This window comes from Simochromis diagramma, unplaced genomic scaffold (assembly GCF_900408965.1).
Source record: "Simochromis diagramma unplaced genomic scaffold, fSimDia1.1 OVJJ01000430.1, whole genome shotgun sequence".
Lineage (NCBI taxonomy): Eukaryota > Metazoa > Chordata > Actinopteri > Cichliformes > Cichlidae > Simochromis > Simochromis diagramma.
The window spans coordinates 1,572,059-1,592,130 of record NW_024387258.1 but is presented as its reverse complement, the minus strand read 5'-3'; the positions used below and the strand labels follow the sequence as shown (position 1 = coordinate 1,592,130).

General features: G+C 39.7%; 1 protein-coding gene across 1 annotated transcript in view; it reads right to left on the bottom strand.

Moving 5' to 3' along the window:
- The window catches only part of LOC120715296 (mucin-2-like), a 40,881-nt gene that overhangs the window by 13,288 nt on the left and 7,521 nt on the right, over positions 1–20,072 (bottom strand). The window contains 23 exon segments of the mRNA XM_040002209.1: positions 1,169–1,446; positions 2,157–2,733; positions 2,735–4,993; positions 4,996–6,384; positions 6,386–7,247; positions 7,699–7,897; positions 8,017–8,220; positions 8,376–8,419; positions 9,018–9,165; positions 10,044–10,172; positions 10,407–10,563; positions 12,235–12,474; positions 12,716–12,886; positions 13,234–13,344; positions 13,595–13,733; positions 15,312–15,463; positions 15,575–15,696; positions 15,882–15,931; positions 16,702–16,957; positions 18,719–18,845; positions 18,927–19,021; positions 19,173–19,337; positions 19,411–19,548. Of these exon segments, the coding sequence (XP_039858143.1) occupies positions 1,169–1,446; positions 2,157–2,733; positions 2,735–4,993; positions 4,996–6,384; positions 6,386–7,247; positions 7,699–7,897; positions 8,017–8,220; positions 8,376–8,419; positions 9,018–9,165; positions 10,044–10,172; positions 10,407–10,563; positions 12,235–12,474; positions 12,716–12,886; positions 13,234–13,344; positions 13,595–13,733; positions 15,312–15,463; positions 15,575–15,696; positions 15,882–15,931; positions 16,702–16,957; positions 18,719–18,845; positions 18,927–19,021; positions 19,173–19,337; positions 19,411–19,548 (8,012 nt within the window).

Here is a 20,072-nt window from a genome sequence, read left to right as displayed (position 1 = left end):
CACCTACACGGTCATTTTTGAAAACGCAGCTGTTTCTATGCGTTTGGGCTTTTCGTCCACACGTAAATGGCGTTTCAAATCACCGAAAACTGAGATTTTTTAACTTTTAACTCCATTTTTGTTCGTCACGCAACGTCAAAGGTATGTGCCTTTTTCATGTCACGCTGTGTGCACGTTATTGTTTACATGAGATGAATTGCAGAATGGCAGATAGAGACAAAATACTGTTAATCTGACTGTCTGCAGGTTTTACACACAGTTACTGTCCCTCCATTTACAAAGGCAGAGGCGTCACGGTGGGATTATTTTACATGTAGTTGTTTTTTCCTGTGTAATAATATTCAACATTGCATCAATACATTTTTCAAAAAATGCCTCTCTGTGCAAAATGGGTTCAAAAACATAAACAGCTGTGGGATCCTGTTTGTCCGTGATTTGAACCGGGGGAATAAATCGTGGCAGGATCAGCCTGATGTTATTTGTATCCCGCTGTAACTTTATAAAGAGCAAAATGTCAGGAGTAGTTAATCATTATAAGAAGTGTTTGTAAACTAAAAATCAAGAATGTAGGATACTGTTTGTCCGTGATTTGGAGAGCCCAACGCGTGGGGAGCTCTACCTCGGCACTTGTGCAGGTGAAGCCAAAGAGAAGATATGCTTCACCATGTTTTCTAGTTTTTGGCTTGGAAGGGAGTTGGTTTGGAAACATATTTGGCGATGTTTCATCTCCTGCTTTGTGTTTGTATGGAAGCCCCGTTAAAAACCTGTCAATTATGCTAGCAGTATCCAAACGTTCTTTTTTTTCCTCTCTTTTCATACCGCGCCCCCCCTGCAATGGCTCTGTGCCCCCCCTAGGGGGTGGGCCCCACACTTTGGGAACCTCTGGCTTAGAGCATGGCTGTACACAGTGGTGCACTAAGGTAGGCCTATTATCAGCAAATCAACACCATGGACTTGGAATTACCAAATGGTCTATTGTGGATCTACACTCTACAGCCTCTCAACTGGTATTCACCAAGGCATCACAGTGGTAAATGACAAAAATAGATATAGCTATTATTGCAGTCAGGTTCAGGGTGTCACACCAGCACCAAAGTGGTATTTAACAAAAAGCCCATACATTGCCCTCACTCAATAAATAATAAAAACATATGTAATCATGTCACACCTGTCTCGGTGGATACACATCATTGCAGACATTTTGAGTAGATGAAGTTATTGATGTACTTGAAGTAAAGGAGGCAGGACTAGTTGTTGTCAGAGGTACTGAGCTGGAAATTGTGGCCTTTGTAGTAGTGCTGAATACTGTAGTTGTAGAGTGTGCAGTAGTGGGCACACTTGGTGTCACAGGACAAGGACTGGACTGTGTCTCAATTTCACAAGATGCATTGCAAAATGCAGCATAACACCACCCTAACCCATCAGTGACATTGTACAAAAAGTCCCCTGTGGAAAAACAAACAAAAACAAAACACAGATAATTAAACAAGCGCTGTACTGGTATCCAACTGGACAGGCTGGATGTGTATGTGTGTGTCAAATTAACAGTTTTTGTTATGTCCATTTCTAACTAAAGACTGATATGCTTTTTCTTCATGAAAAGCTCTGGGATTTAGAACAATATGCATTCAAATAAGAACTTCAGATGAGAATATAAAACTCTAAATTTGAGGTAAGATAATGGATGAAAACAACATTGAGGGACTTAATGACCTATATACAGTGACATACTGTGCAGAAAGTTCCCCAATTCCCTATGAAACCCATGTTGGTTTTTGTGGAGACCATTCAGACAGCCAGACAGTAGTAACATGCAGCTGAAGTTACAATGTCACCTGCTCTGGCCCCAGAAATAGAATTATCTATAGTAGTTGGGGTTTACCATCACGACTCTAAAAATAGTTAGAAATAACCTAATTTTTTCCTTGAAAAGACTGTTGCCAAGTGGGTAAGGTAAAGGTGTACCAAGGCTAATGTTTTGGACTACACATCTTCCTCACAATCAACTGTTTTCCTGGATGCTTTGGGAGAACCTGCTATAGGACAGCTAACTGGGTCTAAACTTGAAATTTAAAACAAAAACAGAGGTGTCCTAACAACATGTGTTCAGAATTGAAGAAAAATTAAATGATAACAAAAATGAAAGAGGAACCTACCAGCATGATGCGAAGCTCCATTGACAATGCATACACATGGTGTCGAGGTTGTATTAAGGGGTGATGAAGAAGCAGCTGTGGTTGTGGTTACACTGGGGCTTACACTAGTTGCGTAAACAGTCGTGCTGCCTAGAACAGTCTCTGTTGTAAGAGTAAAAGAAGTTGTACCTCTAGTTGTTGAGGGTAAAATGGTTGTGTTTAAAACGGAAGGATTTGAAATTGCGGTTGAAGAAAACGATGATCCTGTTATGACAACTAAGGTTGATGCAGCTGTGGTAGAGGATGTTGTTGGTCCCGATGTGACTATTTTTGGTGTTTTTGTTGTCATAACTGTGGCTGTTGTGGATTCAAATGCTGTTGTCTCTGCGGGTGTTGTAGCTGTTCCTTTAGTGGTAGTGAAAGGCCCAGATGTAATTTCAGTACTCACAGATGGTTTTGATGTGGATCCTTGACTTGTTGTTTCAACATGTGGACCTGTGGTCGTGGTTTCAACAACAGCTGTGGTAGAGGATGTTGTTGGTCCCGATGTGACTATTTTTGGTGTTTTTGTTGTCATAACTGTGGCTGTTGTGGATTCAAATGCTGTTGTCTCTGCAGGGTGTTGTTGCTGTTCCTTTAGTGGTAGTGAAAGGCCCAGATGTAATTTCAGTACTCACAGATGGTTTTGATGTGGATCCTTGACTTGTTGTTTCAACATGTGGACCTGTGGTCGTGGTTTCAACAACAGCTGTGGTAGAGGATGTTGTTGGTCCCGATGTGACTATTTTTGGTGTTTTTGTTGTCATAACTGTGGCTGTTGTGGATTCAAATGCTGTTGTCTCTGCAGGTGTTGTTGCTGTTCCTTTAGTGGTAGTGAAAGGCCCAGATGTAATTTCAGTACTCACAGATGGTTTTGATGTGGATCCTTGACTTGTTGTTTCAACATGTGGACCTGTGGTCGTGGTTTCAACAACAGCTGTGGTAGAGGATGTTGTTGGTCCCGATGTGACTATTTTTGGTGTTTTTGTTGTCATAACTGTGGCTGTTGTGGATTCAAATGCTGTTGTCTCTGTGGGTGTTGTAGCTGTTCCTTTAGTGGTAGTGAAAGGCCCAGATGTAATTTCAGTACTCACAGATGGTTTTGATGTGGATCCTTGACTTGTTGTTTCAACATGTGGACCTGTGGTCGTGGTTTCAACAACAGCTGTGGTAGAGGATGTTGTTGGTCCCGATGTGACTATTTTTGGTGTTTTTGTTGTCATAACTGTGGCTGTTGTGGATTCAAATGCTGTTGTCTCTGCAGGTGTTGTTGCTGTTCCTTTAGTGGTAGTGAAAGGCCCAGATGTAATTTCAGTACTCACAGATGGTTTTGATGTGGATCCTTGACTTGTTGTTTCAACATGTGGACCTGTGGTCGTGGTTTCAACAACAGCTGTGGTAGAGGATGTTGTTGGTCCCGATGTGACTATTTTTGGTGTTTTTGTTGTCATAACTGTGGCTGTTGTGGATTCAAATGCTGTTGTCTCTGTGGGTGTTGTAGCTGTTCCTTTAGTGGTAGTGAAAGGCCCAGATGTAATTTCAGTACTCACAGATGGTTTTGATGTGGATCCTTGACTTGTTGTTTCAACATGTGGACCTGTGGTCGTGGTTTCAACAACAGCTGTGGTAGAGGATGTTGTTGGTCCCGATGTGACTATTTTTGGTGTTTTTGTTGTCATAACTGTGGCTGTTGTGGATTCAAATGCTGTTGTCTCTGTGGGTGTTGTAGCTGTTCCTTTAGTGGTAGTGAAAGGCCCAGATGTAATTTCAGTACTCACAGATGGTTTTGATGTGGATCCTTGACTTGTTGTTTCAACATGTGGACCTGTGGTCGTGGTTTCAACAACAGCTGTGGTAGAGGATGTTGTTGGTCCCGATGTGACTATTTTTGGTGTTTTTGTTGTCATAACTGTGGCTGTTGTGGATTCAAATGCTGTTGTCTCTGCAGGTGTTGTTGCTGTTCCTTTAGTGGTAGTGAAAGGCCCAGATGTAATTTCAGTACTCACAGATGGTTTTGATGTGGATCCTTGACTTGTTGTTTCAACATGTGGACCTGTGGTCGTGGTTTCAACAACAGCTGTGGTAGAGGATGTTGTTGGTCCCGATGTGACTATTTTTGGTGTTTTTGTTGTCATAACTGTGGCTGTTGTGGATTCAAATGCTGTTGTCTCTGTAGGTGTTGTTGCTGTTCCTTTAGTGGTAGTGAAAGGCCCAGATGTAATTTCAGTACTCACAGATGGTTTTGATGTGGATCCTTGACTTGTTGTTTCAACATGTGGACCTGTGGTCGTGGTTTCAACAACAGCTGTGGTAGAGGATGTTGTTGGTCCCGATGTGACTATTTTTGGTGTTTTTGTTGTCATAACTGTGGCTGTTGTGGATTCAAATGCTGTTGTCTCTGTAGGTGTTGTTGCTGTTCCTTTAGTGGTAGTGAAAGGCCCAGATGTAATTTCAGTACTCACAGATGGTTTTGATGTGGATCCTTGACTTGTTGTTTCAACATGTGGACCTGTGGTCGTGGTTTCAACAACAGCTGTGGTAGAGGATGTTGTTGGTCCCGATGTGACTATTTTTGGTGTTTTTGTTGTCATAACTGTGGCTGTTGTGGATTCAAATGCTGTTGTCTCTGCAGGTGTTGTTGCTGTTCCTTTAGTGGTAGTGAAAGGCCCAGATGTAATTTCAGTACTCACAGATGGTTTTGATGTGGATCCTTGACTTGTTGTTTCAACATGTGGACCTGTGGTCGTGGTTTCAACAACAGCTGTGGTAGAGGATGTTGTTGGTCCCGATGTGACTATTTTTGGTGTTTTTGTTGTCATAACTGTGGCTGTTGTGGATTCAAATGCTGTTGTCTCTGTAGGGTGTTGTTAGCTGTTCCTTTAGTGGTAGTGAAAGGCCCAGATGTAATTTCAGTACTCACAGATGGTTTTGATGTGGATCCTTGACTTGTTGTTTCAACATGTGGACCTGTGGTCGTGGTTTCAACAACAGCTGTGGTAGAGGATGTTGTTGGTCCCGATGTGACTATTTTTGGTGTTTTTGTTGTCATAACTGTGGCTGTTGTGGATTCAAATGCTGTTGTCTCTGCAGGTGTTGTTGCTGTTCCTTTAGTGGTAGTGAAAGGCCCAGATGTAATTTCAGTACTCACAGATGGTTTTGATGTGGATCCTTGACTTGTTGTTTCAACATGTGGACCTGTGGTCGTGGTTTCAACAACAGCTGTGGTAGAGGATGTTGTTGGTCCCGATGTGACTATTTTTGGTGTTTTTGTTGTCATAACTGTGGCTGTTGTGGATTCAAATGCTGTTGTCTCTGCAGGTGTTGTTGCTGTTCCTTTAGTGGTAGTGAAAGGCCCAGATGTAATTTCAGTACTCACAGATGGTTTTGATGTGGATCCTTGACTTGTTGTTTCAACATGTGGACCTGTGGTCGTGGTTTCAACAACAGCTGTGGTAGAGGATGTTGTTGGTCCCGATGTGACTATTTTTGGTGTTTTTGTTGTCATAACTGTGGCTGTTGTGGATTCAAATGCTGTTGTCTCTGTAGGTGTTGTAGCTGTTCCTTTAGTGGTAGTGAAAGGCCCAGATGTAATTTCAGTACTCACAGATGGTTTTGATGTGGATCCTTGACTTGTTGTTTCAACATGTGGACCTGTGGTCGTGGTTTCAACAACAGCTGTGGTAGAGGATGTTGTTGGTCCCGATGTGACTATTTTTGGTGTTTTTGTTGTCATAACTGTGGCTGTTGTGGATTCAAATGCTGTTGTCTCTGTGGGTGTTGTAGCTGTTCCTTTAGTGGTAGTGAAAGGCCCAGATGTAATTTCAGTACTCACAGATGGTTTTGATGTGGATCCTTGACTTGTTGTTTCAACATGTGGACCTGTGGTCGTGGTTTCAACAACAGCTGTGGTAGAGGATGTTGTTGGTCCCGATGTGACTATTTTTGGTGTTTTTGTTGTCATAACTGTAGCTGTTGTGGATTCAAATGCTGTTGTCTCTGTGGGTGTTGTAGCTGTTCCTTTAGTGGTAGTGAAAGGCCCAGATGTAATTTCAGTACTCACAGATGGTTTTGATGTGGATCCTTGACTTGTTGTTTCAACATGTGGACCTGTGGTCGTGGTTTCAACAACAGCTGTGGTAGAGGATGTTGTTGGTCCCGATGTGACTATTTTTGGTGTTTTTGTTGTCATAACTGTAGCTGTTGTGGATTCAAATGCTGTTGTCTCTGCAGGTGTTGTTAGCTGTTCCTTTAGTGGTAGTGAAAGGCCCAGATGTAATTTCAGTACTCACAGATGGTTTTGATGTGGATCCTTGACTTGTTGTTTCAACATGTGGACCTGTGGTCGTGGTTTCAACAACAGCTGTGGTAGAGGATGTTGTTGGTCCCGATGTGACTATTTTTGGTGTTTTTGTTGTCATAACTGTGGCTGTTGTGGATTCAAATGCTGTTGTCTCTGTGGGTGTTGTAGCTGTTCCTTTAGTGGTAGTGAAAGGCCCAGATGTAATTTCAGTACTCACAGATGGTTTTGATGTGGATCCTTGACTTGTTGTTTCAACATGTGGACCTGTGGTCGTGGTTTCAACAACAGCTGTGGTAGAGGATGTTGTTGGTCCCGATGTGACTATTTTTGGTGTTTTTGTTGTCATAACTGTGGCTGTTGTGGATTCAAATGCTGTTGTCTCTGTGGGTGTTGTAGCTGTTCCTTTAGTGGTAGTGAAAGGCCCAGATGTAATTTCAGTACTCACAGATGGTTTTGATGTGGATCCTTGACTTGTTGTTTCAACATGTGGACCTGTGGTCGTGGTTTCAACAACAGCTGTGGTAGAGGATGTTGTTGGTCCCGATGTGACTATTTTTGGTGTTTTTGTTGTCATAACTGTGGCTGTTGTGGATTCAAATGCTGTTGTCTCTGTGGGTGTTGTTGCTGTTCCTTTAGTGGTAGTGAAAGGCCCAGATGTAATTTCAGTACTCACAGATGGTTTTGATGTGGATCCTTGACTTGTTGTTTCAACATGTGGACCTGTGGTCGTGGTTTCAACAACAGCTGTGGTAGAGGATGTTGTTGGTCCCGATGTGACTATTTTTGGTGTTTTTGTTGTCATAACTGTGGCTGTTGTGGATTCAAATGCTGTTGTCTCTGCAGGTGTTGTTGCTGTTCCTTTAGTGGTAGTGAAAGGCCCAGATGTAATTTCAGTACTCACAGATGGTTTTGATGTGGATCCCTTGACTGTTGCTTTCAACATGTGGACCTGTGGTCTTGGTTCACCAACCGCCTGTGGTAGAGGATGTTGTTGGTCCCGATGTGGTTTTGGTTAACATGGGTTACACTTGTTGCGTAAACGGTCGTGCTGCCTGGAAGTGTCTCTGTTATGGGAGCAATGGAAGTTGAACCTGTAGATGTTGAAGATAAAATAGTTGTGTTTAAACCAGAAGGTTTTGTAATTACAGTTGAGGAAAATGATGATCCCAGTTACAACAACTGAGGTTGATGCAGATGTGGTAGAGGATGTTGTTTGGTCCCGATGTGACTATTTTTGGTGTTTTTGTTGTCATAACTGTGGCTGTTGTGGATTCAAATGCTGTTGTCTCTGTGGGTGTTGTTGCTGTTCCTTTAGTGGTAGTGAAAGGCCCAGATGTAATTTCTGTAACTTCTGGTGTGGTCAGTTTTGCCGATGTGGTTTCATATTCAAATGTAGTATTTAATGGAGATGTAGTACTAATAACTGTGACAAAATACAATGACATGACATTAAAACATGCATATAATTCCATAATACAATTCAATTTTCTCAATATTTCTCAATACTCTATCTATTTCTTTGAGAAATCATCAGTTTAATACCTGAAGTGGTGTTTAGTATTGTACTAAACGTAAATGGAGTTGTTGTTGGCCCAGGTGTTGTGGTAATAAAGCAGGGGTATATGCTCCTTGTTACAATTCCATTCTCTGCACACTCAGCTGTGATGCAGTTTCCTAGGCCATCAGTTGTGTTGTAGATATTGTCCCCATAGTTGTACATTTTTCCATTAATGATGCATGTACAATCTACAAGTAAAACATTTTGTCTTTTTGTAAATACAAATTAATTCATAAAGATTTATTATATTATATATAATAAATTAAATTTGAAAATAAATGTTTTTTCAATTTGCCAAGGAATAGATTTATAGCATAGCTTTACAAGCTAATAGTATACTTACAGTTAACACTGTAGTTACATTGTATCCCCGACATTGTACATAAGCTTGAAAGAAAACAACGTTGTGGTTATTTCATTTGTGTCTGGTTATACACTCACTGTGGCATGTTAAACATCACATTTACTTCTCAATAACTGTATATTTCACATACAGTGCCATGAGAAAGTTTTTGCCTTCTTTCTACTTCCTTTTTTTCAGATCATTGAAATAATAGAGTAATAAAATATTTACATTTACCTAGTCCTTTGCCCCTGTCAAAGTGCAGTAGGTTAAATGATCTTAAAAAGCGATTCATCAGTCCAAAATCTTAAGAATTACCTGAGAAACAACTTTATCATATACAATTCTAAAAAGGGTTACAAAGCCACTATGACAACCCTTATCCATACACAATGAAAACTTGAACCAGCAGTGAAACTTCCCAGGAGTATAGAGGAGTTTTGTCTCACACAAACAGTTTGTCTCTAAAGTTATGTGAAAGACTCCAGTAAAAGGAATCGGAAAGTGGGCAAATACTTTTTAATGGCACCGTGTATTATATTTTATATACTTACATCAGAAGACCACATGTTGAATTCTACATGCATCATTATGTACTGTGTGCTAAAATGGATGGAATGATGAATCTTGTGTGAGACATACCAGGTGTAGCAGTTCTCTGATGGAACCTTTTCACCAATGTTGTAATAGTTGCCTTGGTCATCATAGCATCCACACTGGTCCCCGGAAACGCACTGCATAGTGTCTTCATCAAAGTAGGGTTGGTTCGGGGGACACTGTGGATAGCAGCCTACGATGTTTTAAAATAGTGATTAACTTGAGTAAATTTACAAGTACAATACATGCAAAGCTTTTTTGTAAACATTTCACAATTTGCCTCTCCTTCACCTATCATGCTCCAATCCTGGGTAAACGATGCGGGACAGACATGTTCACACTTTTCAGTACACTTCTTTATTGCAGCTGTCGACTTGCACACGTGGCTGCAGCTTTTCAGCTACAGCCTACACACAACAACAACAACAACAACCACAACCACAAAAGGACTTAGTTCATTCTGTTTTAAGCCGGAACACTAGCAAGGTGTGATTGCTGCTCATGTACATCCGCCTCCCCCGCAGCCATGCCGCAGACCACGCCCTGCCGCAGCTCTGCAGTCAAAAACAGGCTTACTACAGCCACTAAGAGTGAATAGTATTGAACCCTCACTAAATTATATATTTTTCATCTCTGTTCACAAGTCTCTGGATTTCTTTTTTATAAGACTAAGACTGGACCGTATTTTTCCATGTTTGGCAATGTTCACATTCTGTTTAACTTGTTGCTTTTTTGAAGAAGTGGTGTAGACTAAGGAAGCTGTCTCGTGACAAAAGTTACAAATAGTTGTTTGAAATGAAAGTTGCTTGTTTAAAACAAAAATTACTGAAGGATTCATTGTGAATGTGTTCATTATCTAAATACAGTTGCAGGTAGGCTTTTCTGTCATTGTTTTGTTTAGATGGGACGTGAAAATATTCCTTCCTGCCATGTGGGGAATGATGTAAAAAGCTTGTGAACCACTGTGTCATAGGCAGGGATATGGTCTGTTGTTCTGTTGACTTAAGCTCCACATTTAAAACAAAAATAAAGAGACCACAAAGTGGCATATCAATACTGTGCCTAATGTACCTTCCAGGTTGGTGATGAGTGACGAGCAGTTTCCAGATGGATTCCTACATGTTTTCATGCAATTAGCTCCACAAGGCTTATAGTGCCACTCACATTCACCAGGTGAATTATAGTAGTCACAGAAAATAGCTGCAAGAAACAAAACCATTGCTTATTAGACTTGTACAGCATTGATGATGTTTTTCCTTCCCACTGTCACCAAAGTGCTTGCTCATAGGGGGTCATAAGATTGTTGGGTTTTTCTCTGTATCTATTATTGTACGATCTACTGTACAATATGAAGCGCCTTGAGGCGACTGTTGTTGTGATTTGGCGCTATATAAATAAAATTGAATTGAATTGAATTACATTAATCAGACTTACGACAAAACTTTGGAGTCCTCCATGCAATGCAGGTCCCAGCTTCATTACAGGCTTTAGCATATGCAGCCACCGCAGTACAGAGACATTCGCAGTCCCCACCAGTGTCACAAGCACAGGAGTCTCTCACACAGGAATCAAAATATGGACCAGGGTCAACCTAGAACACATACAGTAATACACTACCAGTCAGTTTCACAGAACCCCAATTCTTCCAGTTTCTTTTATTGAAATTCAGGCAGTTCAATTATTCCTTTTACTCTGTAAGCATAGAACAAATAAACAATTCAAGTTAAAAAAGAATCATGCAATCCATTTTTAACCAAAATGTATTCAGGGGTACAGATTGAGGAACTGTCCTTTTGCCTCTTCAATACTGTACAAAGATCATAGACTTCGGATTTTGATTCATTACTCCATAACACCTTCTTCCAGTTTTCATTAGTCCATTGGCAATGTTTCACAGCTCAGGTAAACCTCTTTAAACCTCTTTTTCTTATTCTGAAATCTTAGCATTGTGTTAGGATGCCTGGGTCGTTGACCCAGGGTTTTTGAGTTTATTATATTATTTATACTTTTTAGTCTTTGGTTTCTTTGAGTTCTGTCTTATGGTTTATGTCTCTGTCTTCTCTAGTTGCTCTGTCTCCCCTGTCAGCTGTATCCCCTTGTCTAGTTCGCGTCTCTGTGTGTCCTTAGTGGCTATATCCCCGTGTCCAGTCAGTGTCTGTGTCTGCCCTGGTCCCACGTCTCTGTTCCCTCTGTTGCAGTGCGTGCGAGTCTGTGTCTTTAGTTCAGTCTGCGTCAGGTTTCCTGTTTTATTTTGAAAGTCCATGTCTGATGTTAATGTATCTGGTTTCGCTTCCCCTTGTCTCGTTAGGCCTGATTTGCCCCAGCTGTGTTTCCCTCCTGTTACCCATTCCCTGATTGCTCCCTCTGTGTATTTAAGCCCTGTGTTTCTCTGTGTCTGTGTTGTGATCTACTGTTTACCGAGCTGTGTGTTCTGTCAGTCCTCCGGTGTTAGTTTATTTTGATTGTTTCCAGTTATGTTATATTTGAGTTTAACATTAAAGCTGTTTTGAGTTCACATCTGTCTCTGGAGTCTGCACACAGCCACACATAACACATTGGTTCTGTTGCTGCAACTTGACCTGTCAGTTGAAGTTGAGGCTTGCTTACTATGACCACAATTAAGCTCTGCTTCTAGCTCAGAAACTTGTCTTCTGACTCTGTTGAGGTTTTGGTTCTAGTAGACTTTTCCCCTGTTTCTGATTGCCTTTTGAAGGTGAAGGACACTTGGCATCTTAATTTCTTTGTAGGAAAGATTTACACCTTTTCTCACCATTTTTATAGCAACACACAACTTTCTGCCCAAATCCTGAGGGTGTGGTACCACAGTGTGCTCCAACACTACCTTTATGTAGACATACGCAGGTTTAAGTTATCGCCCACTACTCTGGATTATTCCCACAGTCTAAAGACATGTAGTTAGTGGGATTAGGTTAACTGGTCATTCTAAATTGTCCATAGGGGTAAATTTGAGTGCGAATGACTGTCTGTCGCTGTACTGGCAACCTGTCCAGGCTTTACCTTGCCTCTTGCCCTATGGTAGGTGGGGTAGGCTCCAGGCCCCCCATGACCTTGAATAAGTGGAATAAAATGCATGGGTGGATGGATATCACATATCATGTCTATTAGGTAAAGATTCCTAAATGCCAGACATTAAGATAAAAGAACAAAGAGCTCACAGGGGAAATTAAAGTGCATATTCTTTTGTGCATTTTTGTGTGTGTGTATCCATTTCTGTATATTTGCTACCACCAAACATACTGACCTTTGAATGACAGCTCTGGAAGGTGACACTTGTGATGATACTGCACTGTTTTTGAGACCAGGCTGCCCGGTAGCGATTTGAGGCACAGGGATCACTGATTAGCTCTGCACTGGGGCAACTAGATGAAACTTTCCAGCTGTTACCAAATTGTAGAACATCTGCTACTATTTCCTGGGAGCGTGTGGTGAAGTCATTCTTACTGTTACCATCATAGTTTCCACACAGACCACAGACCTGACCCTAAGAGGAAAGGAAGCAGTGGTACAGATTAAAGCCCTCGTTTTAATGCTTTTTTTTTAATTACAGTGATATCACAATTATTAATACGTATGAGTATCAATAATTGTGTAATTGTATTTGTATTTGTACTGACTACTAAATTTCTGTTATTGTGAAATTCTTAATATTAACTTTCTTAAGCAATTATACTTCAACAGTAAAAAGAAGTAACTGTCAATCCAGATGTGCAGATTTCTTTTACCTGGAACTGTGGACTGATTGTAATGAAAAGACTGGTCTTCTGGTCCCACGTGAGAACAAGTCCAGGCTTGATTGTCACCACTATGTAAATGCCCATTTTTTGTACCTGAAGCGCCTGGATAGTGCCCTTTACCACTTGTAAATTGTCATCTTTAAGCTGGAATTCATTATCCTGTGGGTTACAACAGCAATGAATAAAACAGGAATTTTATTTTTGTAGAATTTAAGCTACCTGGAAACCATATATGTGCAACAAACCTGAAAAGCTGAAAGCTCTTTTGTTTTTTCAAAAGATTTCAAAAAATTGAATCTAAAAACTGATTACATGGCAAAACATGGCTGAGTTTTTCAGTTAAATTATATAACCTTTAATTGATTCTGTAGTTTCTTTTTCTAGTATTAATTGTGCAATTTTAATATTGTTGGTGAAGAGTTCTTAAAACATTTTACTCTGCATTCACTCTACATTTTGCAGTCATTATTTTGAAAATGAGCACAACTGAAGGATTTTGTGTTTACCCCCAAGAAGATCTTGATGGTCTTAGAACAGGTGGTTCCTGTTGTTCCACATGGAACATTTTCAGTAATAATTCTGAAGCTTCCATTGCCATTATAGGTGCCACAGAAGTCCTGAGCAAAGCACAGTGCATGCAATTACTGTATACCAGTGTTAAAGTTAGAATCCTTAAGAGTTGCATAAAATCGATTTACTGATAAAAATGTTGATCTGCCTCTTTCTGTTCTGGTAAAATAATACACAAGAAACAGTAGCCAGAGTGAGCTTTACAATGAAGAGCTGCAGAAGAAAGATGGTACAACAGTGTGTTGCCAAATCTACCAAGGCTACAAAGTTTTCATTTTTAACTTTTAGCAACCTTACTTGTAGAAGTGTGTATTCGCACTGTCCACTGAAGTCGAACCTCTTATCGTCAAAGGTGACGTAGTGACCATCTCCATAGATTCCACAAACAGCATCACACGTCTCGTTGGTACATGTGAACTTCCTTCCACTGCAGGAACTGGGGAGAAACACATACAGCCGACAAAAACTATTAAATTAATTTCAAAATATTTGTAATATCTGTGTAATCAAGAATACAAAATACAAAAAAACCCCACAAAAAAACCCGCTGGTGATTAATTAACTACCTACCTTTATGTTTTTACAAATATAATTAAAACAACTTTTTCTATTCAAACATTTGAAAAGTACAGTCGCATGCCAACTACCTACTTGGTATTCTCATGTATTTGGTGAAAACACTGCCAAATTGTATCATTTAAACCCTGATTATTCCTGAATTAGTGTTATTTTACAAGATGGGGGAAAACTTCTCAGTCGTGTTGGCCAAACAAGTGTAAGTGCAATGACAAAATTAGCAGAGACATAACAGCAAATATAGCTGAATAGTGAAAATATAGTGACATGTTTTTATTTAGTAAACAAGTTTTATAATAGAAACCCAACTCCCAAAAAGTTGGGACACCTTGCAAACGTAAATAAAATGTAAATAAAAATAATGATTTGCAAATCTCAGAAAGTCATACCTTTTTCACAGTAGACCATAGAAAACATGAAATGTTTGAATAAATGAAAAGGTCATTTTAAATTTGATGGCAGCAACACGTTGCACAAAAGCTTGGACAGAGTGTTGTTTACTACTGTGTATCATCCATCCCCTCTTCTTTTAAAAGCAATTTGCAAATGTCTGGGAACCAAGACCATCCCTTGGACTTTTGGAGGACGAATGTCTGATATTGAATTCTAGCAGTTCAACAATCTTGGATTTTCTTTGTCATATTTTTCATTCATGTTTTCAAGTGTAATTTCTGGAATGCACGCAGGCTAGACCTGTAGCCAGAGCCTCCTACTACAGAGCTATACTGTTGTTCCAGATGCAGTATAAGGTTTAGCATTGTTTTGCTGAAATATGCAAGGTCTTCCTGAAAAAGATGTCTTTTTGTTTTGTTTTGTTATGTTTTAAGAGATGAAGGCATTTGGACTGAGTCCTGATAACTTATGTCCTCTAGTGTGAAGAAGACAGTAGCCATTTTATTTTGTGGAAAACAAAAGAATTGGAAGTTTTGATTTATCAGACAACAGAACAGTTTTCCACTTTTGTAGTTTCTTATTATTCATTTTAAGCATGTTAGTGACATGTTGCCAATTAAATTACCTAATTGCAAAATGTTTCTCCAGCTGTTATTTTAGTACAACTTACTTTTTCAGTCTTGCATTGCCTTATCACGCAAACATTCATACAGTGCTTTTTATTTATATCCAAACTCATTTAACACACCCTCAGCTGAATGCACTGGGGGCAACTCAGGGTTCAGAATCTTTGGGTTTTTTCCCCAAAGATTCTTTGATTGGATTGATCTCCAGATATTTTGATTGGTAGAAAACCTGCTCTGACACGTGAGCCTTGGCAGCAGTGGCGGCTGTGTCTCAAACAAGTACTATAAGAAACAAGTCACCTATTTAACTGACGTTCTTTATTGTAGTGGAAATATGTATAAATTCTTCTTATAACCTATATACTGCTGTTGAATATTTAAATATACATCTTTGTATGCTTGTAAAGACATGTACAAACCAGGTATTGCAATCCACTGTCAGTGTCTCTCCAGGCTGGTAGACTTGTCCATTGTGCACACATGGACAGCTGGTCTCATTGACGCAGCCTCCTGCTCCATCTGACAACAGCCCATCTGGGCATATGCAGCCTGATGTACAGCCTGTGTGGATCTGTATCCAACCAGAGTGAAAAATGTAAGGAGAGAGTAAGTCAAGCAAGACCTGTGCATGTACTGCACATTTAAGCACACAGCCAAACTAGCATAACTGTGCTGTACTTACACAAGCCATGTCAGCGGTGCTGCAGCTCTTTTGACATTCAGTGCCAGTAGCCCCAGGTTGAGCAGTGGAGCAGTCAAAGTACACCATGGGATATTCGCATTGTGGTGAACCTAATGGTAAACCTGGGAACAAAATATAACAGCTTCACATTCATAGTTTTATTGTCATTGTCAATTTATTTACAGTTCACTGAGTGAAAACTTCATAATATGAAAGAGAACTGAAGATGTTTGGCTACTAATTTTATCAAACAAATTAACGACAATAGCATTTAATCTGTGTGCATAATGTTAATTACGGTGCCTACTTAGTAGCTGTGTTCCTCCAGAGCAGCTGAGAATGCCTTGTCTGCAGACACTGTGAGAACAATTATGAGGGAACATGAGAAATACTTTTATATGACATAATATCCTCAGTCATTCTTTAACCGTGTAGTTTCTTATTATTCTTTTTGTTATTTAAAATGTTCATGGGCAAAAAACATCCTAGTTGTACTGGTGCATTCACAACATGAATTTATAGAATGGAACAACATTTTTCCTCTAACTTGCAAGTCAATGCTTTGTAGTTGGTATATATACAGAATACGGCTTCCAGCATCCTGTGTTCCCCAGTTCAATATTCGTTTAATCCTCCTGTTTTGTTCGGATCAAACACGTCCCTGCCATTAACACGTGTCATATTAAGTGAATACAAATCTATTAGCTGAGCTTCACTTTGTTTTTACAGCAAATTAACTTTAGCAAATGAACATTTTAGGTTGGTGATGGTAAACATAAAAATCCAAGAAAGTTGATTCTGTTCTAGCACCGCTGATTAAGAATGGTCAGTTGGTCAATTTCATGGTCATTATGATGCAAAATCTCATGACCACTGATTAATGGCCATGAGTACTATCCATAGAGAGTTGGGGACTGGAAAAAACATAAATAGTACATTTGCATTATGACTAAAAGTAGCAAACATTGCTAAACCTGCAGTCAGCTGAGACTGAAGAAGTTACTCGGATGAGTGACAAAATATTTCTTCCACTGAAAACATGTCCAGAAGAACAGAATCAACCTTTGAAAATTTCCTTACCTGAATGATTCAGCATGAATTAAGAAAAATTAGTCGTCGTTATTTACCATGTGCTGCCATCTTTACTGATAGTCTGTCCAGGAGGAACAATAATGCCTTCAGCATAGCAGGGACAGCTTTCACAGGCTACACACTGGCCTTCCTCATTCATGTAAGTTCCTTCAGAACAGCCACAGCCATCCACTGTGGTGATGTTGACCTGACAAGTGTAGTCAGTCTGGCCGAGGGAACGGCAGGTACGCCCACAGCTGGTCATGTTGTAGTTATACACAGTTTCTGCTGCACATGATGTGCTGAATGTCTCTGTTATGAGAGATATGAGATGTTTATACAATGAGCCAACAGTTCAGTTCAATTTAATTCAATTCAAATGTTGCAAAAATGAATCAAACACAGATGATTTATTAAGATTTGTTGTATTCAAATGAACTGCTACTTCTGCCATTATTTAAAATAGATACCAAAATATGTGCCATAGCTGTGGTACTGGAGACAAGAACTGTTCATGTAGTACGAATGGCACGGAAAGATGTCTGGTGGGTTAACACCATAACACAGACATGGTGTCAGCAGCTGACCCATGCTGACAATGTGATGGTAATAATAACATTTATATTAACCCAAATAATTTAGAGTTTCCTCAAATTGTGACTGCTGCTGCTGACCTTAATTTACAGGGGTTCTGGCACATTTAATTGTCATGGTCATCGAGGTACAATATTCCTGTGAGTTTAGCACTAACATTGTTGATTTAGCACAGATTATTCGATTATATTATACAAGTGTACTCCAATTGCAGTATGAATGCTGAAAACTGAATTGTTTGAGTTGAATTGTTGTAACTGCTCAATCTTTGCTGAAATCGTTGAAGCTGGCAGGCTGACCGTTTTTAGATGAGCTGAAAGCTGAAGAATATATCCCAATAAGCTGACAAATAATGAATGTTTATCTGAAATTGATGCGAAAACTGATACATTGCATTATTACATTTAAAAAGTGAATTTAAAAAAACTGTAGATGACTTAATGTTTAGACTCAAGGATCTTAAATGAAAAGCCAGCATATTTTCACATGTTTGAGGGTTTTTATTTTTAAAAAAGCTCTTTATTTGATGTGCTTGAAATGATATTTAAACAAAAATTTAAAGACAAGGACTGATTAAAGTAAGTTTTAAAAAATTTCTAATGATCCAGTCAATGAAGAGCTCATTCAAATTTCATGAAATTCGAATCCACAAATGAAAAATAGACCTAAAGTGTAATCAACAAATCAGAATGACCTATTATTCTCATACATTGATTGCTGGTATAGAATCAGTCTGTGGGAAATTGCTGTTACATTTCCCTTTTTGAACCTGTCGATAAACTGCTTCCAAATACAAAACCAGAACTCATATCATAATACTTTTTTAAAAATAAGGACCAAGGACTTCTTCGACATAACAGTGGGTCTCTCCGCATTTAATCATTAGTAATCATCAATCTCTGCTGCTCTACCACAGCATGTCTTTTGTCCGGTCTTCCTCCCCTCACCTCAGCCAGTCACGGCGGATGGCTGTGCCTCCCTGAGCCTGGTTCTGTTGGAGGTTTCTTCCTATTAAAAGGGAGTTTTTCCCTCCCACTGTCGCCAAAGCATTTGCCCATAGGGGTCGTATGATTGTTATTTTGTCCTCTGTTGTATTATTGTAGGATTTTCATTTCCAATCCGGTCTACCTTACAATAAAAAGCACCTTGAGGTGACTCTTGTTGTGATTTGGCACTTACAATATAAAACTGAATTGAATTAAATTGAATTAAAAATTGGGTTGTGGGGCCAATCTAAAAAAAAAAAAGGGTTCAGTCCTGTTGCTGAGAAAACCCCCTCACTAAAAACACAATGTGCTTGAGCGAGCATTGGCACATCATGTCAAGAAGAAGAAGACAAATGGTCCTATGTTTTGAATGTAAAATCATGCCTGTGGACTGAAAACTGGACACAGCAGCAGTTGAAGGAGAACATGTTCAGATAAATTTGTTGTTTGAACCCGTGTTTCTCTTTTCAAGGATGCTTAGTGTTTTACTCACCACAGATGGTTTTCCTCCAGCCACTGATGTGGACTCCTGCTGCTGAGCAGGCATAGACATATGAGGAAACTGCAGCACACATGCAGTCCTCACTTTTTTCACAGTTACAGGTGTCATACATACAGTTCTGTCAAAAGAGTATTCGTGAAACGATTAACAAGAGTTCAGCTGCAAAGTTCTCATTAAAACTTTGCATGTACAGACCTACATCTTTATATGTGCTGGGGCTAACGACAGCGTGGCAGGGAGCAAACACTCCCTCGGGATCACTTAATTTGGAGCACCAGAAATCAGCATATTTCTCTAAAACACAGAAACATTCAGAATTAAACTTGTTATATATCATCTGTTGTTCAATAAAATCTTGAAAAACAGCAAGGAAGTATGGTATTTTTCATATAACATAATAACTTTTATAAGATAAAACATAATAATACAGGAGTTTTATCTGTACCTGTGAGGATGTTGTTGTTACAAGGGTCTCCAAAATGTGATATAATGTCTGGGCAGCTGGCTCTGGTTTTCCATGCATTTGCAAATGCAGCAGCAGTGCCTTCCACCAGCCCACTTGTCACTCTAAAGTCATCACTCATGATGTCGTTGAAGTTTCCACATAAACCTTTCAAATAAGAAGTTCCACAGTTACACAGATTCCAGACGTTCCAGACACTAACAATAATGTGGAGACATACCAGAGGTGGTTCCTGTGAGGGACCTGTCAGCTGAAATGAACACCTGCATTATGGGAGACAGCTGAATCATCAGTTGTATGCCCACCGTGGTGCTTACAAGGATGTAGAAGGAAGATGGCTTAAAGACTCTCAGATCAGCTGTAGAGGTCAGAAGACATGAAAAATGTTGTAGCAATTAATTCAAACACAAACATACAAACGTCAGTGACGCAGATAAATAAATACAACTAATGAGTGTGGTGCTTTTGTTCCAATTCTTTATTACATATTTTGTAGTGAGTTGAACAAAATTCTTTTGCAAATACAAATTTTGCTGGCCCTTAGCTTGTGTAAATTGAAAGTCACATTCAAGCACGTTCAATTTACCTGTGATAAATTGTCAAGTAAGACAAATTGAATGTCACATAAAACAAAAGCAAACACAGAATGCACTAGCAGCGGGATCATTAAATGATTATATAGGTACTTGGATTTCTAATAAACCTATAGTGAGGGTGCGTTGGGACTGCCTGACAGAAGGCTCTGTCTGCGAGGTGGCAGCTTTTCAAGGTAGGCTGAGAACATTGAGCCTGAATGAACAATGTTCAGCATCTCCATTGTTGAGGCTGCTGCAAAAAGTTGCGGCTGCGAGGTGGTGCCTGTCATGGTGGTAATCCTTTAGC